We start from the raw sequence: 20,895 nt of genomic DNA on the forward strand, positions 1-20,895 counted from the left end.
TCAAAAGGGGTATTTAGAGACTGAATTGAATTGTTAAATTTGAAGTTGTTTAATGAGTGTATTGACATATTATTGAAATAGTAATATTATAATTAATGTATGGTTAATATATTAATGATATACCATCCGAATAAATTATTAATACATAATATTATTTTTAAAATGAAATTTAAAGTAACTTTGGGTCAACATACTTACCGGTACACCGTCTAGTATCTGCCTCTGATATTAACAAATATTGTTTGATTTGACTTGTTACGTATCGTCGTCAGTCATTTTTAAACCAATTAAAGATCGAGTTGACATCAATTCTGAGAGCGTTTTTATTCGCTTTTGGAGAAGGTAGAAATTGGATTTTAAGGACAGCAACATGCATTGGATCTCGATTGTTGAAGGCCAGCACGTCCGTGTCAGTTGCATTTGTTTTTTTTGTTTTATTCTTATTTTTAGCTCTCAGGCTGATTGGAGTTTTTTTTTTTTTTTTTTTTTTTTTTTTTTTTTTTTTTTTAAATCTTTTTAGTTGTTGATATTGATATTAAATCTCTTTTTAGTTAAGATTTTGAGAAAATTATACTGAAATATAGATGATAATATATTTTTACCTAAAAAATAATTTTGAATATATTTTATAATTATGCCCTTTCAATATTATGTTATATGTGGGGATGTGGATTTAACTGAGAAAACTAAGGAACCTTGGTTCGGTCCGGTTATTATTAGAAAATCGGTTTATTCGGTTTAAGATGCGAAAAATTGAAATATTTTGGGGGGCACATTTCTTTAGTTCGAGGCTCGAGCAGCGGCGCTCAATCGACTGCGCGCGGAGTGTGTTCGATTGGATTTCCTCTCTTTCACAAATTCAATTGACTTTCTTACGGTTATTCCGTTTGAATTTAATTCGTGTCTGTCAATCAAATTTCTTTGCTTACTCGTTGGAACTCGATGGACGGCAAAACGCAAAAATCTAGGGTTGTGTTGATGAATCTATCGCCCTGCGATGTTGAAGCTCTCAGGAAATGTTTGCAGGAAAACAATGGGGACTCGCACGCATTAAGTGCGAGTCTCAAATACAAGCCTTCAAGTAGTCTTGCTCCCTGAAGAAACCAAATCCATCCTTGCAATCTGTAAGAGACGGCCTCGAGACTAGTGTTTGATTTCTATGGCTTAGCCCCTTTTATTGAATTAGAGTTCAACGGAGAAATTTGTTTACTTTACTAATTGTAATAGACCTGTGTTTCTGCTGAATTCCTCAACTTCAATTCAATATTTTGAATTTCTTGGGTAGTACGAATGCCTGTTTTGGTTAATTTCTGTGTTTCTGTGTTCTTCTCTCTTCAAATTTCAGTTGGTGTCTGTTTGACCATTCATATATCCCAGATCAACTTTGTGAATGTGTATTGGAATTTGGAAGTTGTTCAGCTCGACAAGGAATTTATCTCAATTTTAGAGCATGTCACTAGAAAGATGATGAACATCAAAAATTCATTAACAAAAACTATAAATTTGACATCATTAGTATATTTATGTTCGACTATCGATGTCACACATATACATGTGGATAAAGACTTCATACCTACTCTCATCTTGGGATTACCATTTCCTTTATGCCAACAAAAACAGAAACAAACACCATTAACGAAGCTTGCTTTAGCTCCAAAATTTTCACCTTTCCCAATATTCTTTTCATAAAAGTTCATTCAAATGGAAAGTTTGTTGATCCAGTTATGTAGATACTAATCAATGCACACTCTGAGTTCAAAGTAGATTAAAAAAAAAAAGCTCAATACAAATCAAGGAAGAGTATGTACTATAAATTTGTGAAAACAATTTGCACAACCCAAGCCTACCGCTAGCAGATATTGTTCTTTCTTTCGGGCTTCCTTTCAAGGTTTTAAAAACACGTCTGCTAAGGAAAGATTTTCACACTTTTATAAAGAATGTTTTGTTCCCCTTTCTATTAGAGGTGAGATCTCACAATCCACCTCTCTTCAGGGCCAGCGTCCTCGCTAGCACTCGTTCTTCTCTTCAATTGATGTAGAATCTCATGGTGAGTTCAATAATAAGTCTGGTGGTTGAGAATGTACAACACGATATTGATGATAGGAACAATCCAATCGAAATTTCCCTTAGTGATTATCAAAACATGGAATGATCAATCAGTTTCAAGAGAAATTTAATGGAGATTATAATGAGTATGGTTTGATTAGGGAGAAATTAAGAGAGTTGTGATAGCTTGAATTAACTTAATCACAGAGCAAACATGCAACAGAAGGAAAACAAGAAGGTTACTGCATTTTCACTCCAACAGCCAAAGACCAACCAAACCTTCAGATGAGAGAGGGGAGAAGTCCTTTTCTATTCAGAAACCATGTTCTTTCAGAATGCTAAACTCTTTGTAGACTAATCTGTAAACCTCGAGCCAAATTGTGAGATCTCACATCGGTTAGAGAGGAGAACGAACCATTTTTTATAATGGTGTGGAAATCTCTCCCTAGCAGACGCGTTTTAAAAACCTTGACGGGAAGCATGAAAGAAAAAGCCAAGGAAAACAACATCTATTAACGGTGGACTTGGACCGTTACACAAACACCAGACCCTCCCCATCTCTGTTTCTCATTTGAAGTTCTTTTCTTTTTCCCTTCTAAAGAAAGTTTGAAGTAATATTATTATATTCTTTCTGAATTTCCCTTCATGAAAACGAAAAGAAACCAGTAAAACAAACATGGCTTCTTATCAGTCCCATGTCTCTTTCTTCTTAACAACCCCCTCTCCCTCCTTTGAATTGGAAAAGAAAGAAAATAACAGACAGAAGAAAGCAGAAACATCTAGCCCAAATGCTAAGCAAGGTTAGGTAAGAGATAGAAACCTTAAACACCATCAAAAACAGCATATCTATACTCTGGGAGATTGTCAAATGAAATAACTCTCTAAAGGAAGAACTCTTCTAACCTGGCTAGCTTTCCTAGGATCTGGATTTCACTTCGCTTTGCTGTTTGTATTTGTGTTTTTAGCCATAGAAGTTGCTTTCTTCCGTTAGAAAATAATGCAGCTTCATATATCACCAAGTTTGAGGCATGTCACAGTGCTTCCAGGCAAAGGGGTTAGAGAGTACATCAAAGTGAAGGTTGCATCAAGGTGGGCTTCATATCGAACGCTTATCTATTTGCTTCTATTCTTCACCTTCCTTCTCCGGTTTGTGTTCGTGTTGACAGCAGTTGATACAATCGATGGAGAAAGCAAGTGTTCTACTCTAGGTACATTCATCCTCAACTTCTCTCTCTCTAAAAGTATGGCAGCTTCTAGTAGTCTAAACTTCTTGATCTTATGGTAGGTTGTCTGGGGGAAAAATTAGTCCCAAAGCTTTTGGGGAGAAGATTGGAATCAGAAGTAATCTCCAAACCTCTGCCGTGAAGGCATATTCAACGTCTATATAGGCACTGTTAATGAACTTTCTATATTTTGTTTGTTTTTGGTTCAGGTTCCAGATGTCATGTATCAAATATTGGATAAACCCATGAGAAAAGATGAACTTCAAGGAAGATTAGACAATATCCCACAGACTTTAGAAGACTTTATGTCTGAGATCAAGGAAAGCAAACCAGATGCAGTAACTTTTGCCCTCAAACTCAGAGAAATGGTTATGATCTCTCATCTCTAAGTTTATGATTGTTTGTTATCCTTCAACCTCTTGAAACATACCCAGAAACTCCAATTCTGTTGGTGTTATGTGTGTGAGGATAATTGAGTGAAACAGAGTTCAAGAGTTTTTACTCCAAGATCAAGGGAGTTATGACAATCATTTAAGAAACAAATCACCACTGTCAGAAATTTGAGCTGAAGTGTTGATATTTTGTAGGTTTCATTATCATAGAGGTGTTAATGTGAATTTATTGTGTATTTTGCAGGTTAGCCTTATGGAACAAAGAACCAGAACTGCTAAAATCCAAGAATACTTGTACAGGCACATAGCATCTAGCAGCATACCGAAGCAGCTGCATTGCCTTGCCCTCAGGCTTGCTAACGAGCACTCGACCAATGCAGCTGCTCGCCTCCAGCTTCCTTCAGCTGAACTTGTGCCAGCCCTTGTTGACAATTCCTACTTTCACTTTGTCCTAGCTACTGACAATGTGCTTGCTGCATCTGTCGTTGCCAAATCCCTCGTTCACAACGCTTTATGCCCACAGAAAGTTGTTCTCCATATAATCACCGAGAGAAATACTTACTTCCCTATGCAAGCATGGTTTTCCCTTCACTCTTTGTCGCCTGCAATTATTGAGGTTAAGGCATTGCATCATTTTGATTGGTTTACAAAGGGGAAAGTCCCAGTTTTGGAAGCAATGGAGAAAGATCAGAAGGTCCGGTCACAGTTCAGGGGAGGGTCCTCTGCCATTGTTGCAAATGAGACCGAAAAACCTAATATCGTTGCAGCAAAGTTGCAGGCACTGAGTCCTAAATATAATTCCGTGATGAATCACATTCGTATCCACTTACCAGAGGTAAAGGAATTCATTCTACACCCTCATCATCTTTCTGAAAGCGGATTTCTTCCATATTTTCTTGGAAAATGTCAAGAAAGTATTCTATCAAAACTCCTATACGACCTATCTTTTATATTTTACTATGTGAATGCTCATGAACTGCACATTCTCTATGCAGTTGTTCCCAAGTCTCAAGAAGGTCGTATTCTTGGACGACGACATTGTGATTCAAACTGATCTTTCACCTTTATGGGACATCAAGATGAATGGGAAGGTTAATGGAGCAGTGGAAACATGTACAGGAGAAGATAAATTTGTAATGTCGAAGCGATTAAAGAACTATTTGAACTTCTCCCATCCTTTAATAGCAGCAAATTTCAATCCTAATGAATGTGCATGGGCTTATGGGATGAACATCTTTGATCTTGAGGCCTGGAGAAAGACTAACATAAGCCTCACATATCATCACTGGTTGGAACAGGTAAGCTCAATTCAATAGTTTGTGCTACATTGTTTATCCTACATTTCCAACATATTTTGGCTGAATGGAAACTGTTTCCTATGCAGAACTTGAAATCAGACCTAAGTTTATGGCAGCTGGGGACTTTACCTCCAGGATTGATAGCATTTCATGGTCACGTTCATATCATCGATCCATTTTGGCATATGCTAGGCCTAGGGTATCAAGAGAATACAAGTTTGGCCGATGCAGAAACTGCGGGAGTCGTCCACTTCAATGGCCGAGCAAAGCCATGGCTTGAGATAGCCTTTCCACAGCTCCGGCCATTGTGGACAAAGTATATCAACTTCTCTGATAAATTTATCAAGAGCTGCCACATACAAGCTTCCTAGGTTGGGAAGAAATTTTCTACAACTATATGATTACTAAGTACTTCGATACCGAGTATGGATGACGGTTGCACCTCTTACTTTCGGATCCTCCTTGCTATTCATTATTTTCTCTATTCCCATCTTTCAATGCTATTAACTTTTTGTTTCCCTATACACATAAAACCCATATACCATTTCCAAATTTTTGTAGATTTATGTAGTTTAGTCATGTTACAAGATTGAAAAGCAAATACATTCAGTGTAGATCAGATCTAAAGGCAAACAGGTGATTTGTAAGACAATGACATGAAATCAGAACACAGAAGTTTAACAAAACTTACTTTTTCCCAGTTACATTTGACACCAAGTCCTTCAAGAACTTTGCAGACTTGGTGATGGGTGAATTCATGGCCATCAAATTGTACAACACATTCTCGACTTCTGTGATCGATGGCCTCGCCTTGAACTTCGAAACCGCCTTCAGTTCTCCTCCGTCCTCTTCGACAAGCACATTCCATAGCTCACCACTCAAAACCCCATTTCTCACACACTTGAAAATCACCCCTTTTCTCTTGTTCAAAATCCCTTGAACTTCCAACCCCATGAAGGAATAAATGACATCAAAGGACCCAACAAATCCACTCAAGTCACCAAATTCACTCTCCTCCTCAAATGCCCATTTGGGGTTGAGAATCACCACTGGATTGGGATACAAAAGATCAGTAATACTCTTTATAGTTCGAATTTGAGAAGATTCTGGCCCCAAAAACACTGCCACAACACTAGAATTCGAAACTCTGGCATCTAACCCATCCATCGAGGAAATGTCTATTTGTTCAATTTGATCTGAAGAACAAGAAAGAAAGGCTTTACTGGCAGCATCAGCCAAGACGGGGCTTGGCCAGAGGAGTAAAATTTTAACAGGGGAACCTTTTATCTTAATGGGTAGGTCCCCAAACATCTCAAAAGCGAGCTCAGTTAAAGACCTGGGCGATTCATCAATGACCGGAATCTCGACACGGAATCTGGGCTGCTTTGCTTTCTTGACGATCCTGCCGGGAAATCTAATGTTGTTGAGGGGCTTTTGGAGTGTGGTACAGAGGCAGGTTTTGGCCTGAGAAATGGCTTCTTCTTTTGAGGTGGGTGGGGTTGAAGAAGACAGAGAGGAATGAACTGTAGCAGGGATTCTTTTTAATTTGTGAGTTACATGAGGATAGAAGGAGACCTGGAAATGGTGAATTGGGAAAACCTGAGAAGCCGGAAATGTTTGAAGAGGGGAGAAATTTTTGGTGGGGAGTTGATTGGGGAATGGGGAAGAAATAGCAGCTTCGGTGATTTGGAAAGGAAATTTGAGAAGATCGGTGGCCATCTGACGAGAGAAAACAGGAGGGAACTGAGAAACTAATTGTTCATCAAAGCTCCAGCAATAACCGGATAATGTTGCTCCGCCGGGTAGAACGTTAGCAAACAGATATTTCTTTGTCTGGTTTCAATTAATTTCTATGGACCTACTATATCGTGATTTATCTAAAAATCCCGCAATCACAATTAAGACGATTGAAATGAACCTTTATCATTTTGGAGGAAAGATCCCGCAAAATGTTTCTGTACTTGAGAAAGGGCCAGCGGATGATACTCAAGAGGGAAGAAAAAGAAGAGGAAATTCAGTCTCTCTGGCTGTAATGCAGGCAAACATCACATTGTTATGCCTATTCTTCTCATGAACATTCATATGCTGGATTAACTTATTCACATTTTTACATGTAAAAACCAGCATTGATTCCATAAATAGTCTACAGGTTGCAAATACAGTCAAGATCAATGATTCCACCATATTATCCACCAGTTAAAACGAAGTTTTGAAGTATGTGTCAAGAACAATGGTAGAATCAGTACAAATGTTTGGGTCAAAATATGCAATCCCAAACCACCCTGGTAGTTTTCTGGCTGCCTAATTAAGCAACAGGGGGTCGAAGTACGTGATCTTGCGAGGTGTCAACAGCTGCAGGTGGCATGAACTGCCACATGGCAACTCCTGGGTAGCCAATGAATGGAACCAACTTGTTTCCAGGTGCTTGGCCTTGTGCAGCAAAAGTTGCAGGGATGGCTGGAGGCATGAAGCCAGGTTGTGAATTCGTGGCTTTTAGTTGCTGCTCCAACTTCTCCTTCTCCAGTTTTAGCCTATGCTTCTCATCACGAAGCTCATTCTTCTCAGCCTAAAAAAGTGGGAAAAGTGAAAATTTGAAGTCTTATAAGTACGCAAATCAAAATCCTCGCCTCACTAATGTTGCAGTTTGCAAGATTCTTTCAAGTGGAATTTACTAATGTAATGGAAATACTTGGAGATTATACTCAGAGATTAGAGTAAGTTTCTTCTCGGTTAGATAATTGTACAAGACCTACCTTCAAATCTTTAATCTTCTCTAGTAGGCTTGTATTTGAGTCCTTCAACATCTGGGCTTCACCGCGTAACTGAGTGACCATTCGAACAGCATCAATCAAAATGGCAGCCTTGTCGGTCTTCAGTGCCCTTCCAGGCTCCAGAGTAGCACCCAATTCCAAAAATCTGTCAAGTTTCATATGCTCATTCCTTATAGAAATAAAACATATGCTTCTCGGTACATGCATATGCATTATCATGCAAGTGTGAGAGAGAGAAACAAAGAGGAGGATTACTTGTCATTTAATCTGTCCCTCCGCAGCTTCTCCCTACATGCTTTTGAGCTAGATGCACAACTTGATTCAGTTCTGACCCTGCAGCGTTTTATTTGATTGCTCGTTATTTATTCTCCTTTTCACTCCCCTTTGGGACAGGGGGAGGAATAGGAGGTTCAGTAATTTGTTCAAGAAAACATACTTGTTCTATATGTATCGTTACAACCATCCATATAGATTCCTTCAACTCTAATAATGTAATGTAATTGAGTGAAAAGTTAAATTCAATTGCTATATGAAATTTTCCCCTAAAAGAAGATACCTTAACAGCTTGCAAATAGTTCTTTCTTTTACCGGACTTATAAGAATAGCAACCAGACAGTAAGAGCTGGAAACGGCCTCTCCTCCCCTAACCAAATGAAATCTTAGTCTGCCTCTCAGCTTCATTTGCTGAGTTTAGGGAGTCAAAATGTGCCGAGACTCTTTGATCTTCGATTGTGTTTCCACATAGGGAAAATTTTCCAAAACCTTATTTTTATTATTTTATAAGTAAATAAAAAAAGAGAATGGCTGGTATTTGGCAAATAGGAAGAAATATAAAGAAACTGAAACGAAAGAGAAGAGAAAAACACTGGAAGAACGAAACTTCTGTTAAGGAAGTATGAAGATGGCCACTTTTGAGAGAGAATCTTTCACTCTCTCAAAATACTCACTCACTCTTTTCTACCTTTTTATAACTTCCTCTAACTTGACTTGCATACGTGATTAACTTGCTATTCATAGGTATATGAACCTTGGACCCAAGTAAAAAGATTTTTCGATGCTCTGCTTGGATCTTAGAATATCCTAGATATTTCTAAGGTGCATCTTTATCTAAAGTAATTCTCTATAACACCTAGGATCCAAAGGATAAGCTACAATATTTCTAGATTTTTTTCTCTTCACATATTTATTTACATACTTCAACCTAAATCCAGAGAGTTCAAATACATGTAGATACTCTAAGAAGCTTCTAGATAGTTAGTGTTGCCTTTTATTTTAACATGACACATTCTCTAGAGTATACCCACTTGTCACATTAAGGTTTAACTTGTTAAACATGTTCATTTCCCCTTTTTTCTATCATGATGCTATGTCTAATCTTGGAGGCTCAAGAATATGAAAAATACACTGAGAAATTGGATTACAGAAAAGCAGGGAAACTAACTAGCAATCAAAGAATCATCAAGAGCCAAGAGGTTGGTATTTACCTCTTCTTTGAACCAGGCTCCTTCAGGCCATCTGATTCCAACAATGATCCTTCAATTTCCGCACTAGTAAAAGATGTAGCAAAAAGTTTAATGAGTAAACGCAAAAATGATATCCCCCTACCAACCACCACCATCAAAAAGCAAAATTTAATGAAATGGTAAAATTAAAAAGACAGAGAGGATGAGAATATTCACAGGAAAAATTGCAGATGAGAGAGAAAGATAGTTCTTTTTAAAAAAAAAAATATTAAATGCAATGACATATTTCAAAAATAAATACTGTCCAAAGACAGTAACCAAAGGATTAAGTCACTGTTCCATATCAAAGACTGGAGCCACAAACACAGGAAAAACTGTATGAGTACATTGGCACTGTCTCTGTTAACATAGTAGAAATGTTAATGTTGAAATAAATTAAAAACAACAATTCAAACAAGCAAAAAGTTAAGTTAAAAACAGGTCTCAACATCTTCCATTAATTCATAGATGCTAGTCAAGCAATTTGAGAAATAAACCTGAGGAAATGAAGTCTTGAAAGACAGGTAAATTACAAGTTCATGCTGAGACTGGTTAAATAAGATAGAGCCTTTACTTCGATCAAGTTATCTTTAGTCGTCGAAGTACTCATATAATCGGTATAAAAGTCTCCAAAATGAAAGAAATTAATCAAGAACTGAATGTCTAACATGAAAAGAGTACAGACTATAAGAGAAAACTACATTTCAAAAGATTAAAATGAAGATCACACATAGTTTCTTTTAACTAAACTAATTATATTTCAAGGCGATTATTTAATATGATCATATTTTCAGGTTATTATTTGTCATTTAAGCTTCAATAAATGATTAATTTAAAGGTGCCGATTACTCCCCTAGTTAAAGGGGGAGAATGGATTGTGACAACACTTGAAAGGGGAAATTTTTTATTATTTATATAGTCAGCAAGAGAAAATGACTTTGACCAAGCTAGAGGATGAAATGAAATAAGCAACTTATACTGCAGATTTTAAACCTACCCATTTAAATTTACAACCTACAAGCTTCGACTAGAAAGCCAAGAACATGAAGAAACTAGATAGAAATCTCAGATATTCTCAAACACGTGATCCTGTTTCTCCTTACATGGCAAATTAGTTACTAAATTTAGATATTAAGGAAAGTTGGAGATGTAGACACAAATCTTCTGATTATCAAATTCGAAGAAGCAAGGTCAAGTTTCAAGTCCCAATCAAGTTCTTTTATAAAGAAAAAGTTGCCGCGACTACTTTCGAGCTAAAGATGAAATCAAACGACCATCTCAAATCCCAGCACAGTCGAATCCTAGATCACAACTAGAAGTCCGTACATGCAGACTCGAAGGAACTTTCACACACATAACAATCCAAGTAAAAGGCCAGTAAGGTTCAACGGAGCAATATATGATTGTCAAACGGATAGAACAGGAAAATCGAAGAAAATGAGAGAGAAATAAAACCTGACATCAGAGGAGGCGTTGAAGGGTTGCATGGACCAAGAGAAACCGGCAGTAGGTGCAGAGAAATTGGCATCATCAGGAACAGGAATATCATCGATTATCGCATAATCAAAGAGCCAATTGGTGGTTTCAGGGGATACCATATCGCGCTGATGGTGATGGTGATTGAGCAGGAAGGGCGATGTTTCCAGCGTGAATTTTCGTCGAATTGAAAGCAGTAAAGTGAAAGAGAGAAGAGAGAGGCCAGCGTTAAGAGAAGTGTGTCGAAGTTGAAGCCAAAAATGTATGAACAAAAATGGAGAATCTGAAATGGGATTTGGGGAATATGAGAAAGAAGTGGTGGCGGGTAGTCGTCGGAACGAGAGATTCGTCGCCTCCGTCACTATGTTGATGATATTTCCTTATGGGCTTTTCAGGTTTTAATGGGCCTTCATGTCACTCCAGAATCATTTTCCTCTTAATATTATTTTCAATTTTTAAGACTTTCTTGCTATTGTAAAATCAATTATCTTTTAACGTATAAATTAATTCTATTTTCTCTTTTATGGGAGGGAGATTTGAACTTCTGACCTTTCAATTTAATAATAGTCGTTCAAAAATTTTGGAGTATGGTCGAAAGCATACGAATATGTAATTTAAAAGAGAAATAATGGGGAGGAGAAGACAGCCGATGCAAGCTAAGCACTTGCGAAAAGACAAATAAATTAGCTTAGCTTGCATAAAAGGGTATGAGAATGATTCCCATTAAGTTGGATGGTGATTGGGTAAAGTTTATGGAAATGGTAGTGGAGTTGGAATTTTCCTATTTTATTTTAATATTATTATTGTCCACACTTCCATGCCCTCTTTATTGGGTTGTTACAACCTTTAACTTTCATTGCTTCCAATTATTACCTTATTTTAATGTATATTTTCAATACAACCAAAATTAGTAACTTAAGCTATATGTCTCCAAATAAACAGAAAGGGGATGTAGCTCAGATGGTAGAGCGCTCGCTTAGCATGCGAGAGGTACGGGGATCGATACCCCGCATCTCCATTTTAATTAATTCCCATTTTTGCTTGTCTTCTTCTGCGGGGTTTCGTCGGCATTTCTGGGCCGCTTAAATTCTCAAGTGAATAGGGCCGAGGTACTCCCACATGGACTCCCTTATTTATGGGCTTGGCCCATTATCAGTGAGCCAAAAAAAAAAAAGAAAATGGAGATGCGGGGTATCGATCCCCGTACCTCTCGCATGCTAAGCGAGCGCTCTACCATCTGAGCTACATCCCCTTCATCGTTGTATGTCCCCTTGATTATTTTATGTTATTAATGTTACATTTGGGAGTTTTAAATTGTATTGGATAACATAATTCAGGATTAAAATCTATTCTCTTATCCTTAGGGTTTTAGTTTATTTAATTATTATCATTGTTGTCTGAAGAGCAGTCATTATTATAGTAAGCATCAGAGGAGTAGTAGTGATGGCAGAATTCATTAGTCTTTATTTATGAAAACATAGGACAAAAGGCACACGACCATGTGCTGTTCTGTTCTGTTGTGTTGTGTTGTAGTTGGGGCTTAGAAGTCGCATCGCTGTGGGCGAATTCCGCACATGGAAGGCAAGTTCCTAGCCTTCTGTAGCATCTGCCTTCCTTCTTGGCCACGTGCCTGCCTCTGCTCCTCCCTAGCAATCTCCTCCAACATATCGCACCGGCACTCCTCATCCACATTCCTCAGCTCTCTGCAGCACTCATCGAAGGACCCTCCTTCCCTCCTCCATGGGTTCTCGATTCCCCTCATCTGCAGCACCTCCCTACTCTGTTGCCTCAGGTACTGCTCGCAGCTACGGAGCTCCTCGCGGGCGCTCATCTGGCGGCACCTCTCCTCTCCCCCTCGCTTGTTTTCCTCCACTTCCACGGTGGTGATGGTGGTGCGGTAGGCGTACGCATCTGCAACCAGCAGAGCCACTGCGAAGAGGGCAATGATGCTTGTGAGTCTGGCCATTGTTGAAGAAGATGTTTATTTATTTTTATTTTTTTATGGATGAGCGTTGTTTAATTTGTAATTGGTATTTATAGGGAGTGGGGAGTGGGTGCATGTAGGGAACGTGGAAGGAGTGGTTTTGTATTGTTGTGGGTTTGTGTAGCTTGTGAAGGTGTAAGCTATGGTGGAGTTGTGTGTTGTGTTTCTGCTTCCACGTGACGGTAGCCATGCAAATGCCGATGCCGTATGTGTCATGATGCTGGCATTGGGAGTGGGATTTTGTGTCCAAATGGCAGTTTTTATTTTCGTTACTTGGGGGTGGTGGCGTATGTTGTCGTTTTGCTATGCCAACCCCACTTATTACATTACACTTTCAAAACACCCAAATTTTATATTTATAATCATTTACCGAATCAAATAAGATCCATCATAGAAAGGAAATGAAAAAAAGCAATATATAGATTGATAATATTAATTTATAATTCCAAGTCAAATATGATATATATAGTAAATTGAAATGAAAAGCCTAAATATACTCAACAATACAAACTATTAACTTATAATCAATGGTCAAATATGATACCTACTATAAATCGAAATGTATATACACCACTTATCCTATTCTATCTAGGATCTCAAAGTGGTCTACCAATCTTGAGCTCATTTTACCCTTCTTTCCAGCTCAATTTACCCTTTTCAAATCTTAAAACCCCTCTCGCTCACCCACAATAAATTTGAGGTTCTTTCTATATGGAAGTTTGATGGTGATCATATGGATTAGAGTATTGAAAGGAAGAAGATAATAAGAGGATTTGAAAGCCATAGAGAAGAAAGGATCGGGTTGTTAAACCGAAAGGGCTCTATACCATATGAATGTTTGCTGAATCTACCACACCTAAATAGTGGTGAAAGCCTAAATAGTGGTGAAAGTTCTCTTATTTATAATCATTTACAGAATTCAATACACAAATATAGCAAATAATATGGAAATAACAGGGAAAGAATAATAAATAGATACAATATATTTGCCTTTAATAAAAGGGCAAATATGTAAGTCATAATGTGAGGCAAATATCTAGATATTTGACTTATAATAGACGGCAAATATCTAGATATTTGACTTATAATAGACAGGCAACTGTCCTTACAGCCGTCTATATCGACCTCTTCTTAACGCCCATATAGCCTCCCATATAGCCTCAAACGATGTCATCTGAATATCTAATTCTCAATCTATTCATCTCATCCATTAAGTATATGACGTTGGATTGAGGTTGGATTTTGTGTTTCTTATAGGATACCAAAGCCAACCAAACGTACTTAGAAATGTTTGTACAAAAAATTAGGAAGAGAATAGGCATCATCCTAAAATTTTAAAGAAGTAATTATTCTTTTATATATTCAAAAACTATTTTTAAATTAAATTATTTAACACCATTATGTGATTTTTATATTTATTAAAACTCTATTTTAAAAATTATGGAAAAGCAATAAAATGGGAACAAATATTAGCATCAGGCTTCTTTATTTCATTCATTTTCAGAATAACATGGGTTTAATATCAATAATATTATGTGTATTAAAATTAAATTATTTCATATCAAATTAAAAAAAAAAAACCATAAATAATAATAATAATAATAACAACAAGAGAATTTAATATTTAAGAGGATTAACTAACGACGACATTTTATTCCACAAAAAGAAAAAAAAAAAAAAAAAAAAAAAACGGCAAGGGACGTTGCTTTAAACAGTAGGACACATCTCCCACTAAGACGAGGAGGTGTCACATTTTATTGATTATTACTCCATTTTTTCAGTTTTTGACCTCAATGGGCTCTCATTCTACCACCGGGAGGAGCGGAGGTCGCAGCGGCGTTGGCTGAGCCTACACACGGACGGCAAGTTCGTAGCTCTCTCCAGCATTTGCCCAACGTCGATCCCTTGCATTCTCCCTTGCTGTCTACGTCGCTGCACGATCTGCCGCAACCCCTCACACCGGCACGCGTCGTCCATTCCCCGTAGCTGCTGGCAGCACTGCTCCAGGTGCTCCACTGCATCTTCTTCTTCTTCAGCCATTAAAAGCTGGCGGACGCGGCGCGGCCTCATCAGCAGCTGCTCGCAGTGGCGGAGCCGCTCGCCCCTAACCTGTATCATTTCAACAAAATTGTAAATTATTCTAACAAAATAGCAAATATAATTATAATTTAGAGAATATGATCATAGATTTATAATAATCAATAAATATTATCTCCATTAGGAAGTCTTTAATTTAGAGAATGTTATCTCCAAATTAAAATCAATAAATATTATCTACATTACCGGGTCTTTAATTTAGAGAATGTTATCTCCAAATTTTTAATTTAGAGAATGATCATAGATTTATATAATAAATAAATATTATTTCCACGAAGTCTTTTGAAATAAGAGCTTAAGTTCAAAGTATACAATATCATACTAAAAGAGTTAGTGTTAACTAGTGTTTGAACCTATACAATATCATACTAAAAGAGTTAGTGTTAAGTAGTGTTTGAACCTGTTGGCGGCACCTCTGCAACCAGGGTCTTTGGTTGTCATCGTGGAAGCGGAGGGCGGAGGCGGCGAGGAGGAAGAGGGAGAGGAGGAGGAGGAGGGAAAATGGGTGTCTGGCCATTGTTAACGTTGAGTATGAAGATTATGGTGGGGGAGAAAGGTGGGGGGCTAGAAGGGTGGGTATTTGAAGGGGTAAGGGAGGAATGCATGCACGAGACGTGGAAACTTCAAGTTTGCATTGGGTGGCCTTTAATGGCGACGCCGCCTTCCACGTTAACCTCCCTCCATGCCATTTGTTTCTCTTCTTCTTCCTCCTCCTTTCCGACTCCCTTCCACTTTCAAAATGGAAGTAACACGTGGGACACAGTTTTATCATTTTATTTTATTAAATATAAAAATATGACATTTTACATAAATAACATCAAAATAAATATATATATATATTAAAAAATAAAGCATATACTTCAAAGATATTTTTATATTTAAAAGAAAATATATATATATATATTTTTTTTGTTTTATAAGGTAATGTATATAATAAAATATCTTGAGGAAAGAGAGAGGGAAAGGAGAATAGAAAGAAGAGATAATGGGAAAAGAAAATGAAGCATCATGGTGATGGATGATGCGATTTGGAGAACCCCATCTCCCCATTCTGAGCCCTTCATTTTCTATCCTCTCCCCCACATTTCCCCATCCCTTAGATATTTTTCTCACTCAAATAATTTGCGGTAAAATTGAATGCGCCATTTCTGTCTATAAAGCCCATCTTCCCCCCCCAACGCCCTTCCCCATCCCATCTCCTCTGTTTTCCTCTGTTTCTACAAGAATGGCTTCCATGGCTTCCACTCTCACCACCAAGCTCCAAACCCCCTCCTCCTCCTCCTCCTCCTCCTTACTCGACTCCTCTTTTCATGGCACCCCTCTGGCCCCTCCTCCTCCTTCTCTCCGCCTCAAACCCACCCCCGCCTCTTTCTCCATCTCTGCCTCCTCCTCTCAGCAGCAGCCCTACGATTTGAACTCCTTCAAATTCAACCCCATCAAGGAGTCCATCGTCTCACGTGAGATGACCCGCCGTTACATGACCGACATGATCACTTACGCCGACACTGATGTTGTCATCGTCGGCGCTGGCTCTGCCGGTCTCTCTTGCGCTTATGAACTTAGCAAAAACCCTGATATTCGAATCGCCATCATCGAGCAGTCCGTCTCCCCCGGCGGCGGTGCATGGCTCGGTGGCCAGCTCTTCTCTGCTATGGTATGCTTTTAATTCCCTTATACGCCCCCTTTTCTTTCCTGTCTTCTAGCTTTGAATGCTCTGTTTTTTTGTAAGAAAATACCCACAATTAGATCATACTAATTCAGTCATAAATTGGCTTAAGCCCAAGAATTTAAATACTCAATCAGTACAAGATCTGATTCTAAAATCTTTAATCTGATGGATTTGGGCAAATTTAATGTTTGGTTCATGTTCCTTGGTAGGTGGTAAGGAAGCCAGCCCACTGCTTCTTGGACGAGGTTGGTGTGGAGTACGACGAGCAAGAGGACTATGTTGTAATTAAGCACGCGGCTCTGTTCACCTCAACGATCATGAGCAAGCTACTGGCTCGGCCCAATGTCAAGCTGTTCAACGCCGTGGCGGCAGAGGATTTGATCGTCAAGGGCGGCAGAGTTGGCGGTGTCGTCACCAACTGGGCTTTAGTGTCAATGAACCATGACACACAGTCCTGCATGGATCCTAATGTCATGGAGGCGAAGGTGGTGGTCAGCTCTTGTGGCCACGACGGGCCCTTCGGAGCCACCGGAGTGAAGCGACTTAAGAGCATTGGCATGATCGATTCCGTCCCGGGAATGAAGGCCCTGGACATGAACACGGCGGAGGATGCCATTGTTAGGCTCACCCGAGAGGTAGTGCCTGGCATGATCGTAACGGGTATGGAGGTGGCGGAGATCGACGGAGCTCCAAGAATGGTAAAGAACTAAATTTGAATTCATGGTTTAACTAAAAAGCTTAGACCTTGTTTAACAATCAGAGGTGGTGTTGGATGCAGGGGCCAACGTTCGGGGCAATGATGATATCAGGGCAGAAGGCGGCGCACCTGGCGTTGAAGTCACTGGGGCTGGCAAATTGCATTGAGGATGAAGCAGCTGATCTGATACTGGCGGCGGGAGAGTCGCCGGAGGTTGCAGATGGTTGAAGGGTGAGTTTTCATGGATGGAAGGCGGCGGTTGTGTTTTGTGATTCATGGGGGCTCTGTTTCCGTGGCAAACAGATTGGGGTTTGGGGAAAAGCCAATTTTAAGTTAAATTAAATAAAATTGTATCAAAATGTTAATTGCCTTTTTCTTCTCCCTAATTTTAAGTTAAATTATTATAAAATGAGATTTAAATTAATAATTCTGTAGTTAATAAATTATTGAGTGTTTAAATTTAAAAAAAAATTATTAAACAGAAAATAAAAACTAATTTAATTTGAATTTAGTATTAATTAATATCCAAATAGAAGACTAATTAAGTAATTAGTTACGGAAGTGGTTAAATTAAAGAAAATTGATGAGAGAAAAAAGGGAAGCGAGCAGAGCCCCTTCAGTCAGCGGGCGAAAATGGCGGGAAAACTAGAGGCCGAAAATTCCCTCCCCTCTGTTTCCTTCTTTTATATCAATCTTCTCATTTTCTCATCTCTGGTTTCCTCGAAGCCCCTCGCCTTTCCGCCCTCCACCGCCGCGTTCACGCGCGGCGCCGCTCCCCCACCCCCACCCCTCCTCCTTCTTCACCCATTTCCATTTTTTTTTTTTTTTTTTTTTTAATGATCCGAGAACCTTCCGGCATGCAATTCCCAATGCTCTGCCCCAGAGATTTGATCTCTGTTTTCCTTGTTATTCCTCTTCTTCTTGTTTCCAATTTATCTCCCTGTTCCGCACAAGACTACATCATAGGCGACCCCGGAGCAGCTGGCGGAGCAGGCGGCGGAGCAGTCGTCGGAGATGCTGGCGATGATACCAAGGAGAAGCCGGCGGCGGGACCTCCAGAGCATAACAACTGCAATGGCATATACTTGACCTACAATTTCATTTCGCGTGAGAAGGAGCTGCCCCGGTTAAAGAATGCGACGGCTCAGGCTTGGGCCTTTAAATCGGAGGCGACAATTCTGAACTCCGGATTGACTGAGCTCAAGGGCTGGAAGATGTTCATCGGATTTCACCACCACGAGATTCTCGTCTCTGTCGACGGCGCCGTCCTGTTGGATGGCTCCGATTTCCCTGCGGACGTTGGAAAAGGAGTCACTTTGGCTGGGTATCCGATGACCGATCTTAAAACGTCCATTGAAACCGCCGGTGATATTAATCAGATCCAAGTGACGGCTGCGATCACCGGATCACAATTTGGCATCAAGCCCCCTGGTGTTCCAATGCCTAAGACAATTCGCCTCGTTAACGATGGATATAAGTGCCCTGCCCCTCGTCTTCGTGGTACCCTTTTGCCCTTTCTTTATCCTTTCAATTCCCCATAACTAAAAATAAATAAAATCTCAACAAATACTTTTTAAAAATTAAACAAAATCCTAAATTTTTAATTTTGAATCAAACCCATTATATTACTATTGGACCGGACCATATGGAAGGTCGTGATTTCTAACAATTTTGGTGTAATTTGGGGTTGTTTATGTGTTGGTGTAGGGAAAAGAACAATGCATGTATGCTGCAAAAAAGATCCAAAGTTCAAGGAGAAAAAAGCACCCAAGGCCAAGAAAATCAAATTTCTGGCTCGGCAAGATGGAGATCTCTCACTAACGTACGATGTGATGCAATCTTTTGGAAACAACTATCTAGCTCAAGTCACAATCGACAACAACAACCCACTGGGGCGCTTGGATCACTGGAACTTAACCTGGGAATGGATGAAAGGAGAGTTCATTCAAAGCATGAGAGGAGCATACACTCATACAAGAGACATAGCTCAATGCGTCTACGGCCCCGCAGGCCAATACTATCAAGATTTCGACTTCACCGGTGTCATGAGTTGCGATAAGAACCCGGTGATGGCCGATCTACCAGCGCAACGGAAGGACGATCCCAAGATTGGAAAGTTGCCATATTGCTGCAGGAATGGAAGCTTGTTGCCTACCATGATGGATGAAAGCAAAGCAAGGTCTATTTTTCAGCTACAAGTCTTCAAGCTTCCACCAGACATGAACCGAACGGCTCTTACTCCACCACAGAAATGGAAAATCTCAGGTATCCTGAATCCGGAATACGAATGTGGTGCTCCGATCCGAGTCGTACCGACCGAGTTTCCAGACCCAAGCGGGCTTCAATCAACGAGCACAGCGATCGCTAGTTGGCAAGTTGTATGCAACATTACAAAGCCAAAAGTGAAGCAGTCAAAATGTTGTGTTTCATTCTCAGCATATTATAATGACTCTGTAATTCCTTGCAATACTTGTGCGTGTGGGTGTGAAGACACTGATACTTCTACTTGCAATCCAAATGCACGCTCAATGCTGCTCCCTCCAGAAGCCCTTTTGGTGCCATTTGATAACAGGACAAAGAAGGCAAGGGCTTGGGCTAAAATTAAGCACTACCCAAATCCAAAGACGATGCCTTGTCCTGATAACTGTGGAGTTAGTCTAAATTGGCATATTAACTCCGATTATGCCGATGGATGGACTGCAAGACTCACACTTTTCAACTGGGAAGATTACCCATTTGAGGATTGGTTCACTGCCGTTCAATTGGGTAAGGCCGGCCGGGGTTACGAAAATGTTTACTCCTTCAATGGAACCAAGCTTCCCAACGTTAAAAATACCATCTTTCTCCAAGGCTTGCCTGGCTTGACTTACTTGATGGGAGAGGTGAATGGTACCAATCCCACATCGGATCCGAGAATTCCAGGAAAGCAGCAGTCCGTGATCTCTTTTAAGAAGAAGGGCCTGCGCGACTTGGACATACAACGAGGTGATGGCTTCCCTATTAAAGTGTTTTTCAACGGCGAGGAATGTGCGCTTCCAAGGGCAATTCCTTTGCCCAGTTCAGCCTGCCGCTGTCCCTACGGTGTCATGCGCCTCGTCTTCATCTTGGCTGTTACTTTGGCGCTTATAACAGATCGCTTCCATTGATTGATATCATCATTGGCTTCCACAATCTGTTGATGATCTTGGAACACAGTTTTGAATACTTGGAATATATTTTACTTTAAAATTATGAACTTGAGCTGATGGTCATGACTATGATGTGACCATGAAATGCAGCTATCTGTTTGTTTCTATCAAAAGGGCTCCTGAGTTTCAATGACATATTATCATAAAACTTTGTACTCCTCTTGTGCATTTGTTGGTTGTGTTATCATATGCACATGAAAATGGGAATTTTAGGATTATTTTTATGTTTTCCCAGTATCAACTTCGATATAATTTTTCTTTTCTTTCTTGTTGGTGCCAATATAAACCTAACTCAACTAATGACGTATCTAAACAATTGTGATTATTAGGGGCTATATGGGCTAATGAGACATGGGGATCGTATTGTAATTGGGATCCAAAAGAAACTTGGGCCATGGGGATCGTATTGTAATTGGGATCCAAAAGAAACTTGGGCAAAAGAAACTTGGGCAAAAGAAACTTGGGCATTTATTACTTGGACGAACAAATAAAAATTTTGAAGGTGTGAGAGTCTCATCCAACTCGTAATGAAACATACCATTTTTTTTTATT

The 20,895-nt window shown here is 39.4% G+C and overlaps 7 protein-coding genes, 1 long non-coding RNA gene and 2 other non-coding genes across 10 annotated transcripts; 5 read left to right on the forward strand and 5 right to left on the reverse strand.

Annotated features, from left to right (window-relative positions):
- Positions 1-1,794: 1,794 nt before the first annotated feature.
- On the forward strand, positions 1,795-5,369 carry LOC111800266 (putative galacturonosyltransferase 12). The gene is made up of 6 exons (XM_023683884.2): positions 1,795-3,254; positions 3,332-3,387; positions 3,479-3,637; positions 3,906-4,496; positions 4,657-4,959; positions 5,046-5,369. The coding sequence occupies exons 1-6, from the start codon at positions 3,044-3,046 to the stop codon at positions 5,328-5,330; spliced, it is 1,605 nt and encodes a 534-aa protein (XP_023539652.2). The 5' UTR covers positions 1,795-3,043; the 3' UTR covers positions 5,331-5,369.
- A 134-nt stretch (positions 5,370-5,503) lies between these two features.
- LOC111800276 (plant/protein (DUF1995)) lies at positions 5,504-6,833 on the reverse strand. The gene has a single exon (XM_023683895.2). It carries the CDS (start codon positions 6,676-6,678, stop codon positions 5,647-5,649), a length of 1,032 nt encoding a protein of 343 aa, XP_023539663.2. The 5' UTR covers positions 6,679-6,833; the 3' UTR covers positions 5,504-5,646.
- Positions 6,834-7,063: 230 nt separating this feature from the next.
- LOC111800285 (transcription factor ILR3) lies at positions 7,064-11,091 on the reverse strand. Its single transcript, XM_023683906.2, has 5 exons — positions 10,688-11,091; positions 9,215-9,277; positions 7,986-8,063; positions 7,713-7,875; positions 7,064-7,525 (listed from the first exon to the last, which is right to left on the reverse strand). Exons 1-5 carry the CDS (start codon positions 10,828-10,830, stop codon positions 7,265-7,267), a joined length of 708 nt encoding a protein of 235 aa, XP_023539674.2. The 5' UTR covers positions 10,831-11,091; the 3' UTR covers positions 7,064-7,264.
- A 562-nt stretch (positions 11,092-11,653) lies between these two features.
- Positions 11,654-11,726, forward strand: TRNAA-AGC (transfer RNA alanine (anticodon AGC)). Its single transcript has one exon. It is a non-coding gene; the product is annotated as a tRNA-Ala (tRNA).
- A 161-nt stretch (positions 11,727-11,887) lies between these two features.
- TRNAA-AGC (transfer RNA alanine (anticodon AGC)) lies at positions 11,888-11,960 on the reverse strand. Its single transcript has one exon. It is a non-coding gene; the product is annotated as a tRNA-Ala (tRNA).
- A 189-nt stretch (positions 11,961-12,149) lies between these two features.
- LOC111804894 (2S seed storage albumin protein) lies at positions 12,150-12,722 on the reverse strand. The gene has a single exon (XM_023689713.2). It carries the CDS (start codon positions 12,672-12,674, stop codon positions 12,249-12,251), a length of 426 nt encoding a protein of 141 aa, XP_023545481.1. The 5' UTR covers positions 12,675-12,722; the 3' UTR covers positions 12,150-12,248.
- Positions 12,723-14,394: 1,672 nt separating this feature from the next.
- LOC111786851 (2S seed storage albumin protein) lies at positions 14,395-15,368 on the reverse strand. Its single transcript, XM_023667061.2, has 2 exons — positions 15,190-15,368; positions 14,395-14,801 (listed from the first exon to the last, which is right to left on the reverse strand). Exons 1-2 carry the CDS (start codon positions 15,304-15,306, stop codon positions 14,499-14,501), a joined length of 420 nt encoding a protein of 139 aa, XP_023522829.2. The 5' UTR covers positions 15,307-15,368; the 3' UTR covers positions 14,395-14,498.
- On the forward strand, positions 14,973-15,270 carry LOC147793793 (uncharacterized). The gene is made up of 2 exons (XR_015421131.1): positions 14,973-15,118; positions 15,167-15,270. It is a non-coding gene; the product is annotated as an uncharacterized LOC147793793 (long non-coding RNA).
- A 586-nt stretch (positions 15,369-15,954) lies between the features above and the next one.
- THI1 (thiazole biosynthetic enzyme, chloroplast (ARA6) (THI1) (THI4)) lies at positions 15,955-17,525 on the forward strand. Its single transcript, XM_023668859.2, has 3 exons — positions 15,955-16,443; positions 16,668-17,156; positions 17,237-17,525. The coding sequence occupies exons 1-3, from the start codon at positions 16,015-16,017 to the stop codon at positions 17,381-17,383; spliced, it is 1,065 nt and encodes a 354-aa protein (XP_023524627.2). The 5' UTR covers positions 15,955-16,014; the 3' UTR covers positions 17,384-17,525.
- Positions 17,526-17,858: 333 nt separating this feature from the next.
- On the forward strand, positions 17,859-20,565 carry LOC111805426 (COBRA-like protein 10). Its single transcript, XM_087126573.1, has 2 exons — positions 17,859-18,655; positions 18,863-20,565. Exons 1-2 carry the CDS (start codon positions 17,992-17,994, stop codon positions 20,299-20,301), a joined length of 2,103 nt encoding a protein of 700 aa, XP_086982699.1. The 5' UTR covers positions 17,859-17,991; the 3' UTR covers positions 20,302-20,565.
- Positions 20,566-20,895: the final 330 nt, after the last annotated feature.

Source organism: Cucurbita pepo, chromosome 1 (genome assembly GCF_057944985.1).
Source record: "Cucurbita pepo subsp. pepo isolate OVF chromosome 1, ASM5794498v1, whole genome shotgun sequence".
Lineage (NCBI taxonomy): Eukaryota > Viridiplantae > Streptophyta > Magnoliopsida > Cucurbitales > Cucurbitaceae > Cucurbita > Cucurbita pepo.

Coding starts and splice junctions, on each gene's coding strand:
- LOC111800266 (XM_023683884.2), top strand. CDS start 3,044: ATGCAGCTTCATATATCACCAAGTTTGAGGCATGTCACAGTGCTTCCA. Junction 3,638..3,905: donor CCCTCAAACTCAGAGAAATG/GTTATGATCTCT, acceptor TGTATTTTGCAG/GTTAGCCTTATGGAACAAAG. Junction 4,497..4,656: donor TTCGTATCCACTTACCAGAG/GTAAAGGAATTC, acceptor TTCTCTATGCAG/TTGTTCCCAAGTCTCAAGAA.
- LOC111800276 (XM_023683895.2), bottom strand. CDS start 6,678: ATGGCCACCGATCTTCTCAAATTTCCTTTCCAAATCACCGAAGCTGCT.
- LOC111800285 (XM_023683906.2), bottom strand. CDS start 10,830: ATGGTATCCCCTGAAACCACCAATTGGCTCTTTGATTATGCGATAATC. Junction 9,278..10,687: donor AACGCCTCCTCTGATGTCAG/GTTTTATTTCTC, acceptor ATCTTTTACTAG/TGCGGAAATTGAAGGATCAT. Junction 7,876..7,985: donor AGGGACAGATTAAATGACAA/GTAATCCTCCTC, acceptor GAAACTTGACAG/ATTTTTGGAATTGGGTGCTA.
- LOC111804894 (XM_023689713.2), bottom strand. CDS start 12,674: ATGGCCAGACTCACAAGCATCATTGCCCTCTTCGCAGTGGCTCTGCTG.
- LOC111786851 (XM_023667061.2), bottom strand. CDS start 15,306: ATGGCCAGACACCCATTTTCCCTCCTCCTCCTCCTCTCCCTCTTCCTC. Junction 14,802..15,189: donor TGCAGAGGTGCCGCCAACAG/GTTCAAACACTA, acceptor GAAATGATACAG/GTTAGGGGCGAGCGGCTCCG.
- THI1 (XM_023668859.2), top strand. CDS start 16,015: ATGGCTTCCATGGCTTCCACTCTCACCACCAAGCTCCAAACCCCCTCC. Junction 16,444..16,667: donor GCCAGCTCTTCTCTGCTATG/GTATGCTTTTAA, acceptor GTTCCTTGGTAG/GTGGTAAGGAAGCCAGCCCA. Junction 17,157..17,236: donor TCGACGGAGCTCCAAGAATG/GTAAAGAACTAA, acceptor TGTTGGATGCAG/GGGCCAACGTTCGGGGCAAT.
- LOC111805426 (XM_087126573.1), top strand. CDS start 17,992: ATGATCCGAGAACCTTCCGGCATGCAATTCCCAATGCTCTGCCCCAGA. Junction 18,656..18,862: donor CCCTGCCCCTCGTCTTCGTG/GTACCCTTTTGC, acceptor GTGTTGGTGTAG/GGAAAAGAACAATGCATGTA.